This window comes from Stegodyphus dumicola, chromosome 9 (genome assembly GCF_044657685.1).
Source record: "Stegodyphus dumicola isolate Sdum_Otavi_A_Nest chromosome 9, ASM4465768v1".
NCBI classification, from domain to species: Eukaryota; Metazoa; Arthropoda; class Arachnida; order Araneae; family Eresidae; genus Stegodyphus; species Stegodyphus dumicola.
Window position 1 is genome coordinate 121,197,260 of NC_140776.1, and position 22,007 is coordinate 121,219,266.

Sequence of the window (22,007 nt, forward strand, 5' to 3'; positions counted from 1 at the left end):
ATTTAGCTCCCACTGGTGAAGGGAGAAGAAACTGCGGCTCAAAGGAAACTGGAGTGTATAATCTAGACCAATTTTGGTTTTTACGGATATACAATGACACAAAATATCGGAGTTTTAGTATAGAGCTTCTTTCTAAAAAAATCTGACGTGGACACCACATAACTTTCTTGTACGGCCTATTAAATTACACACATTTTTTTGCTGTTTCTCATTTCAACTTATTTCCTAGAATTATTCTAATTTTGTGAACCGATCCCTCGAGGCAAGTTGAAAATGATATCAGAAACTGCACATTTTGAAATTAAATATCCCAGCCAATTTTGTCGTACGACAGTCAAACTTCCCATAATTTTATTTTTTCATAATGAGAATAAAACGCTCCCAAATATAAGAATCGGGAGACCCCATTAAAGTTAGATTTCGTTCTTTGTTCACTTTTTTTTTTAAAATTTTATTTTACATTACCAAAACATGAATATTTTCATTATTTAAAACATTTCTATAATAGCAAGTACATGACCCATGACTGCGAAAATACAGGCCGGGAAGGACTTTTAAAGCCGGATAAGAGGTGTGTGTGTGTATAAATGTGTAAGATAAAAAATATAAAAGCAAACTTCTCATTTTAATTCCCTGTAACCTCTTTTATTTTTTATTTAATTTGGGGACTTCCTGTCTCTATCTTAAAAATAGCGTTACAAGACTAAATTGCGTCATTCAAATTAATCATGCGATCCTACGTAACGCTTAATGCCCCATCAAATAATTGAAAAACAAAACTTTTTAAATCGAACTGAAACTTTTGAATCCCTCACTTCTTCCTTTGAATTGCTACGTCACTTTTTGCTTACGCTTTCCTCCCGGCAAGTCGCTCCTGCAAACATCTATGCGCTGCTATGCTTTATATAAAAGTTACTGTAATTGCTTTTGATCAAAAAGTATATTGGCTATAAAGAAATGATTTTGATGTGTCTAAAAATAAAGATGGTGATTCGCCGAACTTAGTTTTGTCCACGTCTTCTTCGCTAGGCGTCTATTACGCCACCACCAAGTTCCAAATCATTCATATTATGTCATTAATCGTAATAAATTCCCTAATACTTGCGCAAAAGCTGCAAAGTGATAAAATAGTAATTTATTTATTAATGGATTATTTAGTATATTATCTCCTTTGATAAATGTAGTTAGAATTCTATTGAAATGAAATAACTTAAAAGCATATTTAAAAACTGAATCTTGAAAAATTTTTAAATGAATCTTGAATAAATTGAAAATGGAAACTTTTAAAAAGCTAAATTTAAAATTGAAAATGTAATCAGTAATCAAAGTAATTATTGTCATTGATCGGAAATTAGTTGATTTTTCAAGGGAAGCAAACAAACTTCCAATCAATTAAAAACAATTAATAAACGCAAAGGTGTTTTGGCTTTTTCTCAACTCAACGTTTTTGGCATAATTCTCATGAATCGTTATGCCAAAAACGTTTTTTTTTTTTTTAGTAAGATGTAAGTAAGCAGAGTTTCAGTGAGATGAATTGAAGTAAAAGCGCTGTATAGAATTCAGTAAGAAAGTGGCTGTTCCGTCAAATTTATAAATACATTTCAAAATCGTGATATATTATTGTAAGAGTGAGTTGTATTTTCTTACTCGAGCAAAATGCCCTCCTACACCTTCACCTTTAATTGTACAGAGATGTAAAATTACGTTTACTAAATTTCTAAGACATAATATAATTATACAATTTATTCGTCTTAACTTGAATTTTAATTTTTTTATATTTATTTTTATTACAAGTTAAGTACTACAAAGGATTTTATGGCTATAAAGAGTAAATACAACTTTGATTTTTTCTCATACAATGCTAAAAGCTAGTTATTTTGTATGAGGAACGAAGGTTTTTACGTGAATGGCATTTAAGCATCCCACAGCCACCAGCAAGTTGTTACGCTGATCCGCTTGTAGAGGACCTGCCATTTTTCATCAAAATTTATTGTTATATTGTATATAGTTTGTTTTTATATATTATTACATTGTTTTAGAATAAGAACATGTGATTTTGTTTTAGAATGCGTAAATAAGTACTAATTTTACAAGAATTTCATGGATATATAACTGAAATATTTTGATTTTATACTGATTAGAACACTTGCGTTTTTTGCGAAAGACTTGAAAAAATTATTAAAATTTCTTATGTGATCTTTAAGCTACATTTTCTCATGACGCTTCTCTATTGCAAAGACTTTTCTCCTTGCAGGGGGGGGGTATGTAAAATAAAAAATATGTTACTATGAATTATAAACAATAGCCTCTCAATTCCTCTTTTTAATTTGAGCTCTTCCTTCCTTTCTGTTCTAAAAATAGCTATACCTTTTTCGAAACTGCATCATATCTGGAAACTAATTTCGCATCATGTCATTTTAACCTTCTGCTTTGCGTATGGTTCTTAGCCGTTCAGATAAATGAATAATTTTACTACAAATACCCTTGCAAGCCAACTACGCACTCTCTTTTGCAACCTAAAGAATGTCACTTGCTTGGCTGCTTCTACTCATTATTAAAACTGTAATATGTCGAAATGAAAATTGCGGTGTGCGGATTACTTTCATTGTGCTGCGCCATTCCAGAGTATTCAACAAGTAATAAAGATATGTTTCGATTATCAAGCGACTTCGTGATTTTTCAGAAGTTCCTGGCACCTTTTACCACGCAATCGACATTTTTAGTGATCTTCTAACCTCAATCCACACGCGATTGCAAAATAATAACGTCTATCCCTAGTCAAGCACACTAATATCAAATGAACTGCAATGAACAAAATTATTTCATCAAACAAATCAAGTAAAATATAACAATAGTATTGCTACGAAATGTCAAGGCGCGGTAAGATGGCTTCCCCGCAATGCAGTTTCAGGGTTGCCAATTTGGCGACGAAATTGGCGATATGCCATGGACGGATGGAGAACCTTCTGGAACGAATTCTTACCGGTTTAGCCCAGAATGTTCTCGAATACAAGGCGAAAGCTATATAAACCCTGTTGATACGCAGTCAGTTAGTTAGTGTCTCGTCTAATTAGTTAGTCAGTGCGGTGTCCATCGAGTTGATAGTCAGTCAGTGAGTGCCGAGTTGGTCGTCGAGTGCACCGAAAGAGTCTTTTATAGTGTATCGCGGTTATTGCACCGTCGAGAGAGCGTGTTAAGCTTCGGGAACGACGGCACCGAGGAGTTGAGAGCTGTACTCTAGTATATCGCCGAGTGCATCGCAAGTTGTAGCCTGGAGAGTCTCTAGAGTTCGTGGGAGTTCCGAGAACGACCGAGCAGAGTCCGGAGCTGTACTCCGGTGTTTTGCAGTGAAGCTGTCTTAACCGTGATGGCCTGATAGACTGAAGGCTGTGTCGCTGATTGTACCAGCGTGTTTATAGTAGATCTTCGACGAAAAAAGTGATTTTGGAGCTGTATTGAAAATTACTAACCAATAAAGTGTGTTTTAGACACTTCATCAAGTGCTGTTATCATTATTCACTTCAAATCCGCACGAACCCCGTACGAACGTGAAGTAAAGGAAGAAAAATTACGCAACAGTATTAAATATATCAAGTCATATACTTTTGGTACTGCCAAATGCCACAGAAAAAGGAAGGTGCACGATTACATATTATAGCAGTCCCATATACAAAATTTCAACGTTTTACAGCTAATTGTCTTGGAATTATGTGAGATACATACGTATGTAGGTATAGAAAGACGTCATGAAAAATTCAATTTTGTATCCATTTTGAAAAAAACAAGCCTTTTATTCTGTCTGTATGTACAGACGTCATAGGGAGGAAAAAAAAGAATTCGGGGACAATAAAGAGGCTTCATTATAAGGGACGGGAATAGATTTTACGAAATTCCGTTTCCGAAATTTTTGCAAAAAACTAATAGACAACACACTTAAATTTTGCTTTAAAGGTTCTACATTGTTATGGATAGTCCAGCATTGCTCTAAACAGATAATTAACAATGCACCATGAAACGGTTTTAGTTAAGAACTGATACTTGTTCTGTTTTCGACTATGTCTTTTTTCGAAAAATCACCATCCACTTAGGTCGATTTCTTCACTGTTTTCGAAATTTTCGCGAAATGCTGACAGAAAAAACGCTCTTAAATTCCTTTTTAAAGGTCCTACACTGTTCTAAAGAGAAAACGAACATTTAACGGTTTTAGTAAGAACTGATAGCGACGTCAACCTAATACGGGTGACGTGATTTCGAAACTGAAACTGTGTAGGAATATCGATATTTCATTTTCAAAAGACAACTATAAATCTCTTACTTAGCATACATGATTTCCATCGATAATGGGAACACAACAACGATGACGAGAACATAAGATGGGTGTCGTGTCACCAATGTTCTAATATAAATAAATGCCTTAAGTGCGGACCCCGTGGGATGCTTTTATGAAATTTTATGCAGACAGTGACCTTCCTTTTGTTTTGAAGGTCACATGCGCAAATTTTCATCAAGATCGAAATAATACTGTATATTTGTATGAATTATGCACATAGAAAAAACGGAATTCCTTTATATACATTGATTTGATAAAATACATTAAGGCTATCGGCCGTAGGGTAAGGATGCCTTCATGGATGACTTTCTAAGCGAACTCGTATTTACTCATATTCATGTTATATGTGGAACAAGCCATATAACATAACACGAGCATCAATCATGCTGCCAGCCCGTTCGTCTGACCTGGAGAAAACTTCAGGAAAGCATGTCTTGACTTTCAGTTTACAGGTGCCAAATATGATAATTACAATGCTATAAGTTGATTTTTTTGCGAATACTATTTTTTATTGTATACACCATGTCCTACAGCCAATACAAGGATATTGTATCACATGCACCACCATACGATACACTTACAACTAGTGATACATGGGTATATGCCCTCTTCGAAATACATCCACTTGATATACGGTCTGTTTGCACGCGAGAATTTTTGTTTCGTGTACGATATTTGGTATACGACTCAAGTTCGAACTTTGAATTTTCGAGTTTTTTTCCCTGCGTAAATTTCTTGTAAATGTACTTTAAATGAGTTTTTAGGAAAGTTAATGAGAAGAGTCAAGCAACGAAGAAAATTGTTAGGATCACCAGAGAGATGGCATGCGTATCCGTGACTCGGCTATTGTCTACCGTACGCCGAGAACGATGGTATCGACGATTGTGAAACACAAAGACGTTATTAAATCCGCTTATGTTGAGAAGAGGGTGAAATCGATTACGAAAGATCAGAGACATTAGAGAATCTTTAGATATTGCTTTTGACCTGGATAACAGATCATAAATAAATAAATATAAAGAAAAAAATCTGAAAGGCTTTCAGATTTTACATTACGGCCAAAGAAGCGTTATCCTCATTTACACACACATAGATGTTTCGACAGCATTTGGACTAAAAATATTCAACATTGTTCAATTTGATAACTATAACAGCAACCACGAAGACAAAGTTATAAAAAAATACAGGGTGATTATAATTAAAGTTTAAGTTTCAAAACGCTATAAAAAAAGAACCACTCATGAAAATGACGTCAAATTTGAAAGGAATGTTATTGAAGAAGGCGGAAAGCGTATGGCAAAAGAAAAAATTTAGTTTCAAAAGTTAGCAACAGATGGCGCTGCAAGCAGAAAAAGACGTAAATTAAAATGTTAGTTAAATTTCAGTGTTGTAAAGCCGTCAGGTACCAGGCTGTTCCTCATTTTGCGTCTCAGACGTTCGACATGGGTGTTTCACTGCAGGACCGCGCTCTGCTGGTAAAGCTGTATTACAAGAATGATGATTGTGCAAGAGTAGCTCTGCAAAAATTCAGGACACTGAAGGGTATAAAAGAAGGCATTGGTCCAATGAGTGTCGTAGGTCTAAAGAAAATGATGCAAAAATTCGAAACGACAGGTTCGTTTGATGTGCAGTCTGGTAGAGGGAGAAAACGAGTGCATTCGACGGTAGTTGAAGAAGTGGCCCCAGCATTACAGGAGGGGTCGGCCGGTGGTGTGCAACCGTGCAGTGCACGAGGAATTGCCCGAACATTGGACAGGCCTACGAGCACGGTGCTGAAAATTGTACGAAACATCCTGCAATGCTATCCGTACAAAATTGGCTATGTGCAGGAGTTGCTTCCGTCTGACCTGACAGCTAGGGAGACGTTTGCGTTAGAATTCCTGGCTCGCATGGAAGTGGATAATGAATGGCCGTGGAAAATTTTGTGGACAGATGAAGCCCATTTTTATCTGACACGATACGTGAATACCCAGAATTGTCGAATACGGGCAACAGAAAATCCATTGGCAACGCACCCCGTACCACTTCATTCTGAAAAGGTCACGGTATGGTGCGGCTTTATGGCATCATTCATCCTACAACCATATTTTTTCGAGCAGACGGGTGCTTCCGGTCCTGTTACCGCAACCGTCACTGGTCAGAGGTATGCGTCTCTTTTGCGCAACCACGTGATTCCAGCTCTGCAACAGCATGGATGTGTGGATGAAATCATTTTTATGCAAGATGGCACTCCTCCGCACATTGCACATCCCGTGAAGCAGCTGCTGAGGCGCCATTTCGGAAAGCTCGAATTATCAGCCGTCATTTCCCTACAGCCTGGCCGTCCCGATCGCCTGATCTTACTCCGTGTGATTTCTGGCTGTGGGGATATCTGAAGGATGTTGTGTTCCGTGCTCCAATTGCAAATTAGCGGAATTAAAGGCACGCATTTCACAACACATTCTGAACATCACCCCGGAGACACTGCGATCCGTTGTGGAACATGCTGTTTGTCGCTTTCAACTTGTTGCACACAATGGTGGACACCATATTGAACATGTTTTGCGCCAGTCTCGCGACAGTTCCGAACTTCTTTGATGAATGGTTCTTATGCGGTACGTCGCCGCAAAACTCTTGAAACCGATTTGTCCCTTTCGATGTGATATGTACAGTCATGCAAATAAAATAATTCAACAATTCTAATTTATCAATACGTTTTAACGTGTAACTTCCACCTTAGCCGTTGTTTTGCGAATCATTTCTCGTCGTGATTCTGCCGCTTACAGCGCCATCTGTGGCTAACTTTCGAAACTAAATTTTTTCTTCTGCCATACGCTTTCCGCCTTCTTCAATAACATTCCTTTCAAATTTCACATCATTTTCATCAGTGGTTCTTTTTTTATAGCGTTTTTAAACTTAAACTTTAATTATAATCACCCTGTATATTAAATACAATTCTGACCACCAAATCCTAAAAATGAATAAGATTTTTTTTCCCTGTCCAACAAGAAAACAAATTCAATTCCATCAATACCATCTGGAGCAGTGTTAATAATCTGAATGGTGCATCTGGATAATCCCATTTCATGCTTTCCTACTTGAGGTTTTTTTAAAAAAATTGTTCCATTTCAGCCACTCTTGATAGGATAGATATCAACGATTCCCATTCCAGCCTTTTCGTTCGGGATCAGCGTAAAATCCGAAAATGCAGTACGTCATGTGACTGTGCAAGATATATATATACCTTTAAACTTAGTTTAAGCATTACTTAGATAAACTATTAATGGCACCGGTGATTACACCTAATTCAGAAAACAAGGTGTTTTGTAATTTAATTACACTTTCACAGTTTCTGTTATTCTAGAATAGGATCATGTCGATTTAAATCGCGACTAAAATATTTTGAGAATTCTACATCTTGAAACACTGAAAGCGAAAATGAAAATTTTTGAGGATTTGGTTAGCATTATATCTGTATTCAAAATACAATGCTCCAAAATCGCGAATCGTCAGCAATACTGCTATCACAGTTTTTAATAAAACAGATTAATTATTTGACAGTTCTTTAAAAATGTGATTTTCATCCTAGAGGAAAACATTAATCCTAAAGAAAAAATAGACCATTTTGCAAATACCTGGCGAAAAGTTACTATAGTATATTAAAACAAAGGTTATGTCCCATTTCAGGCTTTCCAAGTTGAGGCATTTTTTTTTAATCATGCCATTTCAGCCAGCCCCATTTGAGTACGAGATAGTGTTATTATTTTTTTAAACAGATTTTTTTTAAATCTTTAAAATTGAAAAATCACATCGAAGCAGAAAAATGAAAGCTTTTAAGGACTTGTACAGCACCAAATCCGTATTAAACACATAATGTTCTAACTAATCATGAAAACCGTAAAAAGGACTATTATCATAGTTTTAAAAAAATACATTTATTTTTCGACTGACTATTAAAAATGTGACTTTATTTGCAGTTAAATCATATATAAGGGGATGGATTTTTTACGATTATATGCCTAACTGAGTTACTGTAAAGTATTCAAACAAATAATATGTCTTCTTCAGTTCTTTACGCACCTTAATGTCTCTACCAAGTATAATAAAAGATTAAAAATAAAAGGGCCTTTAATTCTCATCCGCAATACCTGTAGAAGAGGGGGAGAGCTTGAAATTGCATGAACTTTATTCCTACCTTCAAAAAGCCTGAACTGGGAAAAGCCGAAATGGGACATCCCGGGAGTCATATCCCAAACAAAAATCTTCGCAGTATTCCGCAAAACTTCTGATACACGTATCAAGAATCGCCATTTGGTATTCTAATTCGTGTCTGATGGGACAGATATCGTATTAAGAAGATTGCTGCCACTCAGATTTATTTGTTTTCGTCCGGCGCAGCAGGTGCAGGCCGAAGGGCGCTCGCTTGTTGCAGACCGAACGGATTGAGGAAACTGATATTCACCTGGCGACTCCACGCACTCCACCTGCTTTCGAAAAATGCCTCGCAGGTGTTCGGCACGCTTATCACCTCCTCGGCCCTATTCGAACACCTTTCGGTTACGTATGGGGTCGCACGGCTCCGGGATCGGCTCGTGGGCAGCGTCATCTCACTCTCCGAATACCCGAACTGATCATTAACACTGTTTCGGAATGAAAAAGATAGCTTCTTCTTATTGAATGGATAACCCGGATAAAAAGGGTCGAGCGAAAAGCTACAGGAAAACACAGTATCGAGCTGTGCGTGGGGTGTTCGGCTGGGGCAGGGCACACACCTCATAGCTTGGTGACTTAATGTCCATCTTTAGCTTCCGCTAAAGATGGACATTATCGACTGTAGTCTTCAACGTATATGCTTTACGCCAGCGCTTTTCAAACTATTTTTAAGTGGAGACTTCCTCTTTTTTTTTTTTTTTTTTTTTTTTTTTTTTTCTTCTTTTAAAATGTTTTGTCGGCCTATATATATATACATAAGAAAATAAACTGCTACTGGCCAGAACAACATTTTAAAAAAAATAAACTAAGTTGGATCATGCTTAATAATTCAAGACCATACTTCATAAATAACAGAATTAAAATAATATTTCATGGTAACTTTTGATTATCAAACACAACTGAAACGCTTACTCGGAATTCTAGAACAATGGGAAAGCTGTTACAACGGCAAAGATTTTAAAGTTTTTACCCACTGATGATGTGTATTTAAAGTGTTTAATATTGTTACATTAATTTATTCTCCATTTTTTAGAATTTTACCTATATATATCGCTCGAGATATAAAATAATCAAAAACGAATTCGAAACAAAATACGGGCTTCGAAGTGCTCATATCTGGGTGGAAAACTATATGGGTTCAAAATTTTGGATTCTATAATATGTCGCAGTCTTTCCACAATAAATATTATATATTGATACATACATACATACAGGTTTTTCATTATTTTAGCAGTACAAACTACTCCCATTATTATTATTATTGTTCGATTCATAGCATTAAAAAACAATACTTTAAACAAATACTAGATGAATTTTCTAGATCCCCCCAAAATTATAAAGAGTTTCAGATTTTCGCCTTTCCTTACCTCAAATCCCTTCGCGTTGGCAGCATGTTAAGTAAGTATAAATAAAATACCAAAAGGAAAGAATTTACCCATTTCTGATCTAAATAAAGCTTCTGATTCCTGCGCAGCTAAACAAGGGGGAAACAGAAACCTGGGGAGTTCTGAGACATTCGAAGAAATTTATGTAACAAATTTGTGCCAAATATTTGTTTTCTGAAGTCCTCCACAGCAAAAATTTAAAAAACTCTCAGTCGTAGAAAAATAAACACAACATCCAGTTCTGATAAACGTGCTACACAATTTAACGCAATTTAATCTAGTGCAAAGAAGTCTAAAATGGACTTTCGTCGCATAATTTAAAGCTAAAATCCTTCTCAGTAAGCAACATCCATCCCAGAGGTAGAAAATTATAAAGTACTCACACTAGTTAACTAAAAAATATAAAGGTACATTTAGGTATCTTCTAATCTCTGTTATATTATCTTTTCTAAATTTATGCAGATACAATGTTTACATGATTCGTCAAAATTTCTTGAAATTTTAATCAGCCAGTTTAGAGAATGCACTCATGCAAGTAAGGAAATTCCAATTTTTATGAAATCTCAATTGAAAATGGAACTCTAGAATTTTCTTAGTTCATTACCGTCTTAAAATTAATGAATATATATATAGATATACTCAGGGCTTAATTTCTAAAATTAGAAGTGCCGGAGCCCTATGGAAGACCGTCAGCAAAGAGGAACAAGAGTAAATAAATAAATAAAATGACTATTAAACTCATTAATAATTTTAAAATTAAATAGTTAATTACTACCAACTTAATTAATAGCTATTTAATTAATGGTAATAAATTGTTATTTAATCAATAATTATTATATAATTAAATAATTAAAATTAAATGTAAAGAGATAAATTAAAATTTAATAAGCGATTTTTAATATAATTTTATTGCTAAAAATAAAATTTTCGAGAACAGGGATCCGGTGAGCTCCGGCCCAGTTTAAGCTCTGATCGTAGGGGGGGGAGTTCTTTTATTATCACAAAAATTAAATGCACTTAAAGTATAGCTGATTAAAATTCAGATAATGCTAAAAACAGGGAGAAACAGAATGAGGGCGTGAGGGTATGAGTGGGTGGAAACAAAAAATGAGGGGTAATCTTGGTGAGAGAGAACGTTCTTTTTTGACCACGGCTCTCTGCTGATATAATTATAGCCATCAAACGGATGTGTGTCAAGGGTAAAATGAGTTCTGAATCTGACCCCTAAGGATGAATGTAAAGTTGCTGATTACGCTTTTCGTCCGTATTTGGTTACATTAGTGGATACTGTTGGAAGACGATATATAGGACGTGCTTGGGCAGTTTACCTCAGTATTTCACGCTTGTTCTCGCTTTCACTTAACGCCCATTTAAGAACACAAATTTTCCTTCCTGCGAGGATAACTAACTGCAACCATCGATAACAATACACTAGATACGATGGCATGGCGAGAAATTGACGCGTTCCTAAACAAACTCCCCCAAATTTATTGCCATTCTTAAAGGGAAATATTTCCGCATGTCAGTGAAGGGACTTTACTTGAACGTTTCATGTTCTCATGAGTTCGTATTTCTAAGGAAATAGAGTATTGCAAGATCTGCTTATTGCTAAACTAAAACGTTAGGAATTTTAAATTTTGTTTTCTTGAAATTGTGGCTCAGTTTTACAAAAAGAAGTACCGGAGCTCATCTTATTTAGGGCTCCGGTGCGCTCCGGCTAGAATCATAATTTATCTTAAAAATTGAGAAGTAAATCATAATTTATCTTAAAAATTGAGAATTACCGGAGCCGGCCTCCGGTGGACTCCGGTGCAATTTAAGCACTGGATATACTAATAAGTTAACTTCTATGTTATTTAGCAACGATATATTTGTAAAGAATTGTCTATTATTCAAAAAGTTATCATTCATTACTTCTCGGTAATTAATATCTTTAATTTTAGAGGATGTGCTTAGTTGAAAAAGATTTTTTTTGTTTCGTAATTTAAGACAGCCGTCAGAGGTTTACAATACATAAACAAAATTATTAAACTAAATAAACTTAATATAATAATATATAATATAGGTATGTAAAGAAAAATATGTCTTGACGGCGAATCGGCCCTATGGCGAAATGGTCCAAAGGCGAAGTGGCAATGATGTCGCAACGGCGGCGGTAAACAGTCCCATTCCCTCACATGGACCTTATAAGAAATAATATACAAAGGTCTCTTATAAGGTCCATGCTCCCTCAGCGGGGACGTATGTGCGAAAGGAGGTCCTATTTTTCGACTTATTGGTCGATGTGTATGCTAAAATGTTTTTCATTTTAATGTCATTCGGAATAACATATTTAAATGAGAAAATTTTTCAACGTATCTGGCAACAAAAACGAAACGTAGAAACAAATTAAATGCAGAACATGAAATGCGATTAACAGAGCGAGACTTCGATAGTTTTTGTAGAAAAATAGAAGCACATCCCCATCATTAAATATAATGCAAGGGTAGGTAGCACCTGCAGCACGAGTTAATGCTATTGAGTAAATTACTTTAATTTTTTTTCTTAAATTTTTGTAACAAAAAATACACTTTTCTTTAATTCTTTTTGCATAAACTACATATACTGATCTAATTAATACTTAATTTAATGCTATTTAATTCTAATTAATACTTAATTACTAATTAACCTAATTAATTTTTTATATTAATCTAATTTACTACTTTAAATATTATTTTTAAGACATATTTTTCGAAGGATGAGATGGGAGTTCCCGAAAAAACCTTATAGCTCTAAGAGTTATGTGAGTTGATAAAGTTTGCAAAATCACTAATCTATCCTGACTGGTCATGGTGACGCTAGACTACCCCGAAATGCCAAACGTCGACGCATTCCACGATGGACGAAGCCCCTCGCTTGCTTGTTCGAGATCAGCCCCACATGTCTGACATGACGGCTGGATTGATTTGTTGTGCGTCCCACTAAAATTCGTCTGCTTTCGCAAGAGGAATTCAAGATCAAAATGAAGTCTCAGGTCTAAATCTCCCACGAAGAAAAGCACTGGCATCTAACTACAACGGTTAAATCTTGCACAACGGTTGAACCTTTTGAACCTGTATTAATGTATGGACCAATCATGGAATTTTCAAGACCTCACAGCGAGTTGGCAAAGGCTTCTTCACTTTAAACGGATGCCGTTTTATGAATTTGAAATAATTTTATGAATTTTTTATTGGCGTTAGTCAGGTGGATAGTCAAAGCAGGTGAAAATTAATTATTAGGTTGTAAATTGTAATACGAAATTAAACTGAGAAGAGTTTATATTCTAGGTCTAGATTTAAGGATTCAACAAAGCCATCACGTGATTTCAATAGCTACGTGTTTTTGTTATACTTTTCTTATTTCGTCGAAACATTTAAAGGCAAATTACGAATATCAACTAAATTATGATCACGGTGATATTTATTCATAAGGAAGAATGCCACGTTAAGAAGTATTTCACAGTTTTATTTTCGTTATTGCTAGGAAATCGAAACAGGAAAGTAAAAGGGCAATACTTTTAAATTTCGGCAGTTTAATCTAAAATACATTGCCTAAAACAAAACAGCAAATACTGTAATACTACTACGAACTTTCCCTTCATTTGCTGTAAATGATATTAGTTGTCAGAAGCTTTAATTACGAAGCATTGAAGAATTCCAAATGTCAATCTTTCTCTACTCTCTAGATAAACAATCAAACTGAAACAATCAAATACAGAAGGCGTTTACACATTTTTAGAATGATTTCGATAAAGAATTTTTAAAAAAGCAAATGTTTTGGAATTAAAAATCTTTGGCAACAGCTTATTATTTAAAATGAAAATACAAATATCATCTGCTTTTTTGAAATTGATTCTTCTCTCAAAAGTTCGTATGCAAATAAGCTGTGGATTGAAGAATGTGTTTTTGCGCTTTCCAAAGAGAAATATTCCTATTCTTTATTCACCAAAATTCTGAAATGCATGGAATTAAAATTTATAAATTCAAAATAAGCAACACTATTAACGGAAAGGAAACGCCGCTAATGAATATTTCTCCAAACGATGGAAAACAAGACTTCCAAACGAATATCCGGAAAAAGGTATGTACTGTTTCGAATGTTCCTAAAGTTAAATCGTTCGTAGTTAGCAAAAATGCGCCAATGGAGTTGCAGAGTCTTTACATCTGGTAGCCACAATAAATAAAATAATAAACCAAAATTTACAATTTAAAAAAGCTAAAAACCATAATTTTCGCCAGCTTTTATTCAGGCATGAGACTTGGCGCAGAACCCTGTATGAAATCTCTTAGCTGGAGATAAATGGGAATACACTATGACCCTGGATGTTTTTCAGTTTATGTGATCACGTCAAAGCCTCGAGGGCTATCTGCCTAACGAGAGGGATGCCTTTGTGGAGGACTTTCTAAGGGGAACTAACTCGTATACACGTTGCACATGGGGAAAACGACGAAAACGCCCATGCAGCCAGCCCGTTCACGGAAGAATTTCGAACCAAACTACAAGTGTTCAGCGACTATACCGCTCGGCCGTTGGGCGGCCTGTGACCTTGGATGATGCATGGGTTTACCGAAATGACTACAGCAACAAAAATCTATTTATTGTCGAAAACGAAGAAAGAAAATTGTCCAAACCTGGTTCCGTCAATACAAGGAATGTTTCAGTAAGTAGTTTATGATTGTCGCAAAATTCTTTTACAATGGAAAATTAAAAATAAGTAGAATAGAAAAGAAATTTTAAATCAACTCCAATTAGTATCGAAAAAAGGTTTTAAGTCCGCTATTTATGGAAGAAATTCCAATTTTTTTATTCCATTGACTTTCACAAATAAACACTTCATCAAGACAAAGTCATACTTCGATAAGAACCACTGCACTCAATGAAAAAACAAAGACTGCTACAGGTAGTGCATGTATACATTTTTAAAGCTTTCCTGGGAAGTCCTCTGACATTTCACCTATGAACTATTGCGAATTCGGTCTCTTGAGAAAAGCTCTTTCTAAGCGCAAACCCATCACGATAGATGGGCTCTAGAAAGTTGTAGAAAAGTATATAAAAATCAATATCCTTGGAAAATTTTACGGAAAGCCCTACTATCATGGAAACCAAGACGCAGATTTACAGTCGTGGTAAAACGCCATCAGATCGAACATTTAAATAAATACTCATTACATTTTAAACATTAATTAAACGGTACCGAAATCATTCTAAAAATGTATAAACATTCTGGGTAAATCCAACACTAAGAGAGATAATCCGGACATGTGTTATATAAAAATGATACGATAAGGGGTTTAATTTAGAAAGGAAAATAACAAATATGAAAAAGAGATTTAAGAGCGTATGGTAATTAAAGTTAAATAGTCTTTATCTCACAGATAGCTAAATTATTCATTTTCTGAATTTCAGTTAATAATTCAGTTAATACCCAGATTATGCAAAATATTTCATCTCTGAAAATGGATGAAATTGGTCGACTGCTTCTTCATTCATAAAACTAGACCAGACAAATGGAATTGGCGCCAAAACTAGCGGAACTCTGCTGACATCAGACAGCCAAACAAACCACTACTGCTGCAAAATAACAAAGTCACGTTTACTTTCCTCATCTTTGAATGAAATACTAGTTACTGAAGTTGATTACGTAAAGATCCCGGATGCAGCAACTCTTGAAGAGAGTTATTTATAGCAGTGGCGAACGGGTAACGCTCCTCGTTAGGGCTTGCTCGGAACTATTTTTAGAGGTGGAGACGAAGGAAGGGGAGGAAAAAAAGAATTGATATACGGCTTTGGATGAAATTCCATAAAAGAAATTCAGAAAAAAAAAAAAAAAAAAAAGATTAAAATATTAGACATTTTGTCGCAGGGTTATTACAACGCGCGTTTTTGTCTAGCTTCGGAATTTTTAAGGAGAATTCGCCGGGTGTGGTTCCAAAAAAAAAAAAAAAAAAAAAAAAAAAAAAAAACTATTATCTTTGCAATTTTTTATTTGGTGGAACAGATACGAACTAAACAAATAAGGTGTCAGAGTAGTGATGCTTTCCAAACTATTTTCTGGGCTCCATGGTGGATGCCTGGCTAATGACGTACTTTTTCATGGATATACTTTTAGATAAGCAAAATCCTCTCACAATGACTACCTGTAAAAGTGACTAATAATTCTTAGAACACAAATAAACAACGGTTCTGAACATCAGCGACGGTCATGTTTTCTAAGACAATCACTTATCTTCTAAGACAACCACATAAAAGACCCAAATCCTTTGTAACCTTAGTTGGTCGATCCAATCTATTTTTAAAGGTGCATAAATCCGCTATCTGATTACCGCAGTTTGTGGGCTTCAAAACATTAAGGTTGCGTCTTCAGATCGAATATCTGAATCTTACGCTTGGACCAACTGGATGAGATAGCAAAATTTCCCCACTGGTAGTACAGGTATTGTCCCATAGCACTGACTACCTCCATGGCACTGACTGTGTAATTAGTTCCGTCCAGTTTTGAGGAATAACACCCCGGAGGAGGCAGTTTGACGGTCTCACGAAGTAATCCAAAGTCTGATTTCAACGGTATCCAGTAGCTGCCAGACATTGGTCGCATAAAATGGCAGTGGTATAAAATTCGCGACCTACGATTCGATTTTATACGGCCCGCGACTATATAATTAGTATTACTTGTTCCAAATACAGTTTGACAGACGTAAAGACATGACTGTTTTTGAAGTGGTGAAAAAATAGAACGAATAGGTTGAGGCTTTGTCACTTCACGCTTATACGTCAGTCGCGTGACTAGGGTAATGTAGAAGAATTTACACTTTGGTACAGTCAGTAAATTTAGATTGCCAGTCGACAGCTAGTGGCGCATCATTATTGTGAAATGAGTTTGAATTACAAGGTATAACCAATAAAAATTTCTTGCAGCAATGAACTTCAGATTTAGAATAAATATAAATTTGAATTTTTTCCTTTGTGTATTATTATTATTATTATTATTATTATTTATATGCTTTTATAAATATTCGGAAATTTAAAAAAAAAAAATTTTTCTGGTTTTGTTAAAAAAGTTAAATTTTGTTTTAAAAAAAAAGTTCTGGCCGGTCAGCTGCTTTCAGATCAAGCACTCCGCCCATATGCAGTTTGAGTTTGAGACTACTGGGATATGGCTTACATTTATAAAACCTATCGACAGTACACCAGCATAGAATCCACGCCAGGAAAAGCATAGAAACCTTGCCGAGCCTGTGCAAACGTGTGAGCTATAGCATCGGGCCTGTGCCATATTCCCCGTCGCATAATAAGATCCCAACTTCAAATATCTATCACAGTCAATATCTTCACAGCTCTGTTTTAAAGAAGAACAGATGAAAAGTTGATAACATCTCCAGTCCAGCACTATATTAGGCTAGTCATCCTCATCCGAAACAGAAGGGTGGATGAGAATGGCAAACACGATTAGATAAATGAATTCAAGTGCGACAAGGCCTGCTACAGAAGTCAAATCTTGTACTTTCTGTCCCAAACGTATATTCAAAGGCAGTGGCCGATGACCAGTTCCTGGAAGTTTTGAGGCTGGTGATCTTTGCGTATTCATCTGAAGGCTATGCATTTAATCTAGCGGTTTTCAAACTGTGTTCCGCAGAATCGCGGGGTTCCAAAGAAAATTAAAGCACTCGGGTTAGTTAACTAGTACGTATTAGCTAAAAAGATGTAGATATATTTAGTGATAGATTAGTGATAGTTTTAAAATTTAACATGTCGTCATTATATGTCAAAGACAACGACGTGCAATGCTTTGCAAAACTAAACAGTTTTAATGCTTTGCAAAACTAAACAGTTTTCTAATTGAAAATGAATTGAATTTAGACGACAGTGTTGAAAATTATACAATGAAGCACCTTTTCAGCTGAAGAAAACTATAAAAGAACATTTCCCAGAAGAAAAAATTAAGTATGACTGTATAAAAAATTCCATCGAGCACTGCGATAAATCATAAGGCTTGGTAATGAAGGAAATGGAACAGCTTACATATCAATAGACTGGACGCTAAAATCTAAATTTAAGTGGTTAGCTGAATTAAGTAAGGCAAAGCAACTCGAGGGCTATCTGCCTATACGGAGGGATATCTTCGTGGAGGTCTTTTTAAGGGAAAATGGCGCATGTCTACGTTACAGATGAGGAAAACATACCATGTAGTCAGCCCAGTCGCCAGAATTCAATACCAGGTCGAACTAAACAGTGTTCAGAGACTTTACCGCTCGGCCGCTGGTAGACCTAAGTTTAAGTGAGAGCATCTCCTAACGTTTTCGATGTACATTCATACAGAATACTTAAAAGTTCCTCATACAGCTATAAATATTTTAATGCCATTCGCAACAATGCATTTATGTGAAAAATCTTAGTCAATGTATGTGGCAACAGAAACAAAATATAGAAACAAATGAAATTCGATTGCTGATAAAACCAATAAAAAAGCTAAGTTTGGACAGTTTGTGTAGAACAAAAATGTGAGGTCACTAAACACAATACAAGATGATAGACGGAGCACGAGTTAGTGTTAATAATAAGTAAATTACATTAATTTTATGTTAAAAAATTTTAATAAAAAATACAATACTTTTCTTCAATTGCCTTTACATAAAGTACCTATGACACATTGATCTACTTTAAATATTAATTTTAAGATATATTTTTCAAAGGGTGAGATGCGGTTCCCCGAAGAAAGCCCTTATAACTCTCGTGAGTCGACAAAGTTTGAAAAACCTTTTAAAGTTATCATATGTGCCATTTATCCTCTTCTTCTATGGAAATAAAGTAGTAAATAGAATAGGTAGGTAGCATAAAAACAAAACCCATTGAAGATTTAGTTTCCAGAATATATTGATAGAAGAGACAGCATACAAAGTTTTTTGGAATGCACGTCACTTGTAAGAAATTATTCCATTCCCTCCAGCACATAAGAGAAAGCAATAACTGGTGTGCTCTCGGGCTGTGAGGAGCACATCTGCTAGCAAGTTAAAGATCCCTGATTCGAATTCCATGCCTGATTTTTCATATTTCTTGGTCCAGTACGTACCACAGCTTCCAAATACTCCTTTTTCTGAAGTCGCAAGTATACGATTCTACCACACTGTCTGTTTCCCTGCAGCAGTGGCGTAATTAGAGCGGGCGGAGGATCTGGGCGGCCTTTTTTGAGGAAAATATTATTTTATAGGGCTTAGTCACATGAAGGTAAGAAAATCACACGGAGTTCTTACTTCCTACCTGTACGCTTAGTCATGTGGACCGTCGAGGCAGGTGAAGAATAATTAAATTCGAAATTGCAATATGGAAATGGTATGAGAACGAAAACAGCTTTTGGTATATGTAGATGAAGTAAGAAATCACAACGAGATTTCAACTTATTACGCCTTTTTTATTGCATCAAAACTTTTGACTGTAAATTACGAATATGAACTAAATTATGATCACATCTAAATCAACTAAATTATAATCTTTGCTCAGAGAGCAATACTTCAGAGTTGCATTTCCGTTGCTGCGAAGGAAAACAAAAGAAGATTGTGGGAGGGCGGTACTTTTGAATTTTTGCAGTTTATTTTAAAATACAATTTTCAGAACAAAGTTCCAATTATTCTAATATTACTACGAACTATCCTCACAACTGTCTAACACTGTTTAGTGTTGTAAGTACCTGTAGTAGTAAATGTTGCTTACTGTAAGAAGAGTTCTCTAAATAAATATTATTTTGCGTTTAGAAAGTTTTTCTATACTATATACATAACAACAGCTAGAGTAATCACGTAGGCCTCTGCAATGTTATTAAGAAGATTGAAAACACACACACACACACACAAAAAAAAAAAAAAAAAAAAAAAAAGATTTGCAAACCACATAACTTCTTGTTCTAAATTATACACATTTTTTGCTGTCCTTCACTTAAACTTATTTCCTCCAATTAATCTAATTTGATAAACCATCCCTCGAGGCAAGTTGAAAATGACATCAAAATCTGCTTAATTTTAAAATTAAATATCCCGGTCAATTTTTGTCATACGGAGTCAAACTTCTTGTATTTTTATTTTATCATAACGAGTTCCAAACTTTCCCAAATATAAGTATAGGAAGCGGGAAACCGCATTAAAAGTTAGATTTCATTTTTTTTTTTTTTTTTTTTTTTTTTTTTTTTTTTAAATTAAATTTTCGAAAATTTGGAAATGGCCAAACTTTTCGTCAGTGACCAAAATAATTTCGTCTTTTAAAAGACTTCTGTAATTGGAAGTATATTACTACGACCAATGATCGCGAAAATAGGCCGGATAAGGACATTTCAGACGGATGAGGTGGAGTATATATTTATATTTTGGTACTTCCGACTGCAATAAAAAGAAGAGGTGCACAACTAGATATTACATATGTCCCATATATAAAAACTCCAACGTTCTATAGCCAGTCGTTTCTGAGTTGCGAGATACATAGGTAGGTACATACGCCACGAAAAAAAATCCGTTTTAGCATTTTGGAATAAACAGTCATTTAGTCTTTCCGTATGTACAGAAGCCATGAAAAAATATAATCAAAATGGATATTTCCGTTGAAATCTGTAACCTGAATATTTTCGCGATTACTACACTTCTTTAACTTCGTACAAGAAAATAAAAAACAAACAAAATAATAATATCAATTTAAAATGTTGAAATTCGGATATATATAAGTAATGATATCAATCGGAAATAATAATATCAATTTAAATGTTGAAAGCAACCATAGAATTTCAATTTATTTTCCTTTACGTCATCCTGACATTTTTTAAATTTCTTTGTATATTGAGAGCGGCGGCATATTCAGAGACTGCCCTAAGCAACAAATTCAGGGACAGCCCCTGGCGACAACAGCTGTAGCTACGCCACCTGCCTTGCAGTCCACATCAAACCACTGGTTACAGTAAGATAGTTCTATGTTTTCCCTTTTTATGATTTTCGTCTTCCTTAATTTTTTTTTTTAAATCTGTTCTTATAATCTTGCTCTAGTAGTAAGTATTTTCAGATTTAAAATCCGCAATTTAAACTTTTATTTTATCTTCAACCCAGGGGATAAGTAATAAAGCATAATGTGGAAATAAAATTTTAAAAAAAATTGTGCTGAATGCAGAAACTAAAAAAATGTTAAGATACGAAAAAAGTTTAACATAATGTAAGAATTACCACTATTCCAAACCAAAACCAAAAGATAATAAATGTGATTGGCAAAATGGCACCGATCGATTAAGAATGGCAACAAATCCTTAATTTGTTAAACAAAATTTCTGACAAACACAGCGAGGTATATTTGTACTCGATGAACAGTCGCACGCGCTCTTCGTATGCGCAAATATGCAGAACGAATTAAATATAAAAAATAAAACAACACACGCACCCTCTCCATCTGCTGCAGCTGTCCAAGCCATGTTCCCAGAAGTTTGTCTGGGTCTTCTTCCTCAGCTTCTACCGTCTCGCGGTCGCTGTCCAGCTCCTCACCTTCGCTCGTACTACTATAAGTGCTGTCGTCTAAGTGATACGACGACCTGCAAGAAGAAACGACTTATTAATTGACAAAACAAGAATAAAGTACATAAAATTCTCAAAGAAAAGTAATAATAAATTCATTCACGGTATATTTCCATCACGCTTAAAATACTCTCGCCAAATTACATTAAGTAAACAATTTTCAGAATCGTTTAATTGCATGCATCAGATACAAATACGTTTCATTCTAACAACTTCGTAGTAGTAGTGCTCTTTCAGGCATTTGAAGCTTTTTTAAATATCGTGCCATTTCAGTTTCTCTTGATAAAATAAGTAACAACGATTCCCATTTCAGCCTTTCTTATTCAGGGGTCAACCTAAAATCCGAAATCACGGCAGAAGGTCACACTGTGTGACTGTGCAATACGTATCAGAAAGCGTCAGAAAATATCAAAATATTTAATTTAATTATTCTTTATTTTGAAGCTGGGGATAGCAACGATTTGTAAAGCAATTTTAAATAGAATCCTAAATTTTAAAATTTTTTACTTTGCTAGAGGATTTTTTTAAGATGTTATTTTTCACGTA

General features: G+C 35.1%; 1 protein-coding gene across 2 annotated transcripts in view; it reads right to left on the reverse strand.

The window, feature by feature from the left end:
- Positions 1–22,007, reverse strand: part of LOC118203258 (uncharacterized) — a 289,744-nt gene that overhangs the window by 164,785 nt on the left and 102,952 nt on the right. For both annotated transcript variants that reach the window (XM_035375537.2, XM_035375530.2), the window contains exon 2: positions 21,331–21,478. In XM_035375537.2, the coding sequence (XP_035231428.1) occupies positions 21,331–21,478 (148 nt within the window). The remainder of the gene's footprint in view (positions 1–21,330; positions 21,479–22,007) is intronic.